We start from the raw sequence: 5,026 nt of genomic DNA, 5'->3' as shown, positions 1-5,026 counted from the left end.
TCTTATCAACAAGTCCCTCAAATGGAAAAGAATTAAGTGCTCCAACCAAAGTATAGAGTGGCTAAATGGATAAGAAAACAAGACCCCTACATATGTTGCCTACAAGACTCACTTCAGATTAAAGACACACACACAGACTAAAATAAAAGGGATGGAAAAAGATATTGCCATGATGGACCTAGAGGATATTGAGCTGAATGAAATGGGTCTGGTAGAGAAAGACAAATATCACATGATTTCACATACATGTGGAATCTGAAGAACAAAATAAATAACAAGACCAGTAAAAAAAGTGGAAATAAACTTATAGATACAGAGAATAGTTAGAGGCATACTAGATGGGAGGGGGTTTGGAGGACACAAAAAAAGCAAAGGAATTAAGAGGTACAAATGGATAGTTGCAGAATAGACATGGAGATGTAGCATGTAGCATGGGGAAGATGGTTAATAATGTTGTAATAAATATGTAAGGGTGAAGAAGGGTACTAAATTTAGTGCGGTGATCACTTTGTGAATTATATGGATCTCTATGTGAGTTATATGGATCTCTATGATTACTACGCTACACAACTGAAACTGATGTATTATTGCATGCCAAATATAAGTGGGAAAAAAAACTCTTTGAATTGTACAATGGAAATGCAAACAACTAATTGTCTATTATATTTCAATAAAGACCAAAAAATATTTTTAACTAAATGAAAATAAAACTTATTAAAATTTATGGTATGTAGTGAAAGTGGTACATAGAGGGAAATTTATAGCATTTTATGAATATATTAGTAAAGAAGAAAGATCTAAAAATCAATAATCTAATTTTTCATCTTAGGTAATTAAAAAACAAGGAGCAAATTAAATCCAAAGTAAGTAGAAGAGAAGAAAGGTAAGAATTAGACCAGAAATCATTAAAATTGAAAACAGGAAACCAATAGAGAAAATCAGTACGATCAAAAGCTTGTTTTTTAAAGATCAATAAAATGATAAGTTTCTAGCCAGACTAAGCAAATAAGAAAGCAGACATGAATTATTAATACCAGAAATGAAGAGGAGACATTTCTACAGATCCCATGGAAATTAAAAGGATAATGAAGGAATACTATTAGTAATTGTAGGTCAAAAATTTAATAACCTATATGAAATGACCCAATTCTTTGAAAGACAAAATGTGAAAAAACTCACATAAGAAGAAATAGGCAATAAGAAAAAGCCTATATCTTTTAAAAAAGTTGAATCAATAATCGATACCTTTCCAAAATAGAAAACACCAACCCATATAGGTTCATTGGTAAATTCTACCAAACAATTAAGAAAGTATACCAATTCTCCAAAATTTTTTTAGAGTATAGAAGTGGAAGGAATACTTCATTATCCAATGAGACCTGCATTATGATAATACCAAAACCAGACAAAAGTATTTTGTGAAAACTACTGACCACTATCTTTTATAAACTTAGATGTAAAATTCCTCAGAAAAATATTAGCCTATGAAAACCATAATATATAAACAGAATTATACACCACAACCAAATGGGATATTTTCCAGGTATGCAAGACTAGTTCAACGTTTAAAAAAGAATTAAAGTAATTCATCATATCAAAAAACAAAATCGCACATAATTATATCATTAGAAGTAGAAAAATTATTTGATAATATCCAACATCTATTCATGATAAAAACTCTCAGTAAAATAGGAATACAAAAGACCTTTCTCAAAGTGATAAAGACTGTCTACAAAGAACCTACCACTTAGTGATTACCAGAGGAAAAGTGGAGTAGAGTAGAGAGGAGGTAAATAAGAGTAAAGGTGGTCAAATACATGGTGGCAAAAAGAGATTTGACTTTCGGTGGGGAACACACAGTGCAATATATAGATGAATGTTATGGAATTGTACATTTAAAACCTATATAATTTCATTAATTAATGAGACCCTCAATAAATTTAATTTAAAAAAAGAACCTATAGCTAACAACATACTTAATAGTGAGAAACAGTTTTCTCAATAAAATAGCTACAGGAAAGGATATTTCCTCTCACTGCTTCTTTCAAACATCATACTAGAATTTCTTGCTAATACATAAGGCCAGAAAAATAAATAAAGGGTATACAGATTGGGAAGGTAGACATAAAACTGTTATTGTTCACAGATGACATGATTATCTATGTAGAAAATATGAATGAATTGACAAATAAAATTCCTAGAAATAAGTAAATATAGCAAGATTGTAGAATACAAGGTTAATATATAAATGCCAATTGATTTCCTATATACCAATAATAATCAAGTAGAATTTGAAATTAAAAACATAATACCATATATTAGCACCTCCAAAATATAATACTTAGGTATAAATCTACAAAATATGTACAAGATCTACATGAGAAAAATCTACAAAATTATGATGAATGAAATTAAAGACCTGAAAAAGCAGAAATTTTATATTCATGAATAGGAAGATTCAATATTTTCAAGAAGTCAGTTCTAAACTTACTTTAAAGCTACAATAATCAAGACAGTGTGATATTGGTGAAAAAAGGGATAAATAGATTCACAAAACAGGTTAGAGAGCCCACAAATATACTCTCATAAATATAGTCAACTAATCTTTGACAAAGGAAAAAAAGTCATACAGTGGAGCAAATATAGTCTCTTCAGCGAATGAAGTTGGAACAATTAGACATCCTCATGCAAAAAAAAAAAAAAAATCTAGTCACATACTTTATACTCTACACAAAAAATGATTCAGAATCAATCATAGCCCTGAATGTAAAATGCAAAACTATAAAACTCCTAGAAGATAACATAGTAGAAACATAGATGTCCTTGTGTATGGTGATGACTTTTTAGATACAACACCAAAGGTATAATTCATGAAAAAAAGAATTGATAAGCTGGACTTCAGTAAATTAAAAACTTCTACTCTTTAAAAGACAATGCCAAGATAATGAAATGACAATTGCAGGCTAGGAGAAATAGTTGCAACAGACACATATCATAAAAGATCAATATCCACAATATACAAAAACTCTTAAAATTCAACAATAAGAAAATAAAAAACCCAATTAAAAAATGAACCAAAGACCTTAACAGATGCCTCACAAACAAGATATGCAGATAGCAAGTAAGCATATGAAAGGATGCTCCACATCGTATGTCATCAGAGAAATGCAAATTAAAACAATAGTCAGATACCACTTCACACTTATTAGAATAGCCAAAATCCAGAATACTGACAACATCAAATTCTGGTGAGGACATAAAGCAACAGCAACTCTTATACTCTTTGCTGGTGGATTTGCAAAGTGATACAGCAATTTGGAATACAGTTTGGCACTTTTTAAACAAAACTAAGCATACCTTTATTATATGATCTAGCAATTGTGCTCCTTAGTATTTACCCAAAGGAGGTGAAAATTTATGTTCACATAAAAACTTACAAATGGGTGTTTATAGAAGCTGTATTCATAATTTCCAAAATTTGGAAACATCCAAGATGTACTTCAGTAGGTAAATGGATAAACTATAGTACATATAAACAATGGAATATTATTCAGTACTAAAAAAAAAAATGAGCAATGAAGCAGTTAAAGGATATATGGAAATCTTAAGTGCACATTAATAAGTGAAAACAAATCAATCTGAAAAAGCTATGTACTGTATGATTCCAACTATACGATATCCTAAAAAAAGTAAAACTATGAAGATAATAAAAAAAGACAATGGTTGCCAGATGATTTAAGGGAGAGATGAATAGGTAGAGTGCAAATTTTTAAGGCAATAACTAAACTCTGCATGATATGTATGTCATTATATATTTGCCCACACCCATAAAATGCACAATATCAAGAGTGAACCTTAATGCAAACTCTAGGATTTATATAATTATGATATGTCAGTGTAGGCTTATCTTTGGTAAAAATGTAACATTCTGGTGAATGATGTTGATAATGGGGAACATGTATGAGTGGAGGAAGAAGATATTTGGAGAATCTCTGTATCCCTTTCTCAATTTTGTTGTAAACTTAAACTGCCTTAAAAAATTAAATTAAAAAAAATTAAAAACTTTAAAAAATTCATGAACAATAAAAACATTATACCAATAACATAAAAAGCAAAATACAGAAACAATTAAATAGAGAAAAAATGAAAAACTTCAATACAAATAACCAAAGGCATAAAATTAAAATTGAATGAATACCATTTTATTTGGGGGCAAAATTTATATACATTGTTGGTGGCAGTAGTTAAGAACCTTAGAATGTATCTTTTTCACAACTACCTAAATATGTATCATATAATTATTAAAATATCAAATAAAAATTTGCTTACCACAATTCTAAAATGTTAAAATTTTAAATATGACTTAGCTAAAAGATCGAATAAATTGCCACTTGGAATATCAAGGGAATATTTTGTAGCTTTAAAAACAATGTTCAATTTTGTTGAGAAGAGTAATATATAACCTTTAATCAAGTATTAATCAAAAACAAATTTCAATTTTATATATATGGTGATACATAATATTTTTAATGTCTTCTTATTTTTTGATATTTTTCAAATTTGTTACAATGTATATAGTACTTTTGGTAATCAGAAATAATATGTTCTTAAATAAGAGATCAGTAATTTCAGTTACTCTTCTTTTACTGTAGCCACATGTACCTTGGTGGATCCTGATATGTGCTCAAAACGTTTTGGTCGCTGTAGGAGACACTGTCTTAAAGAGGAAAAGCAAATTGATATATGTTTCTCACCAAATAAGATTTGCTGCATTGAGAGGTTGTATGAAGAGGATTAATCTTGGAAAGGAAGATGTACCCCTGACCAAAGAAGTCATGTGTGCACCAATGCAGAGATATAAGAATATAAGTAGAACTTCTGTAATAAATAAACATATAAACCAATGTTGATATCTTCCTTAGTAGGTGCTAATTATGTATCAATGGAATGAAGTAACACCTTTCTTATTTTCTTTAAGCTAAATGTTTTTGTCGAGGCAAGATCTGGTGCTAATTTACCATCATAT

At 29.3% G+C, this 5,026-nt stretch overlaps 1 protein-coding gene across 1 annotated transcript in view; it reads left to right on the top strand.

Moving 5' to 3' along the window:
* DEFB114 (defensin beta 114) overlaps nt 1–4,798 on the top strand; it is a 9,038-nt gene extending 4,240 nt beyond the window's left edge. Inside the window, exon 2 of the mRNA XM_023527692.1 lies at nt 4,617–4,798. Within this exon, the coding sequence (XP_023383460.1) occupies nt 4,617–4,798 (182 nt within the window). The remainder of the gene's footprint in view (nt 1–4,616) is intronic.
* Nucleotides 4,799–5,026: the final 228 nt, after the last annotated feature.

This window comes from Pteropus vampyrus, unplaced genomic scaffold (genome assembly GCF_000151845.1).
Source record: "Pteropus vampyrus isolate Shadow unplaced genomic scaffold, Pvam_2.0 Scaffold18, whole genome shotgun sequence".
NCBI classification, from domain to species: domain Eukaryota; kingdom Metazoa; phylum Chordata; class Mammalia; order Chiroptera; family Pteropodidae; genus Pteropus; species Pteropus vampyrus.
This window is presented reverse-complemented; position numbering and strand designations above follow the sequence as displayed.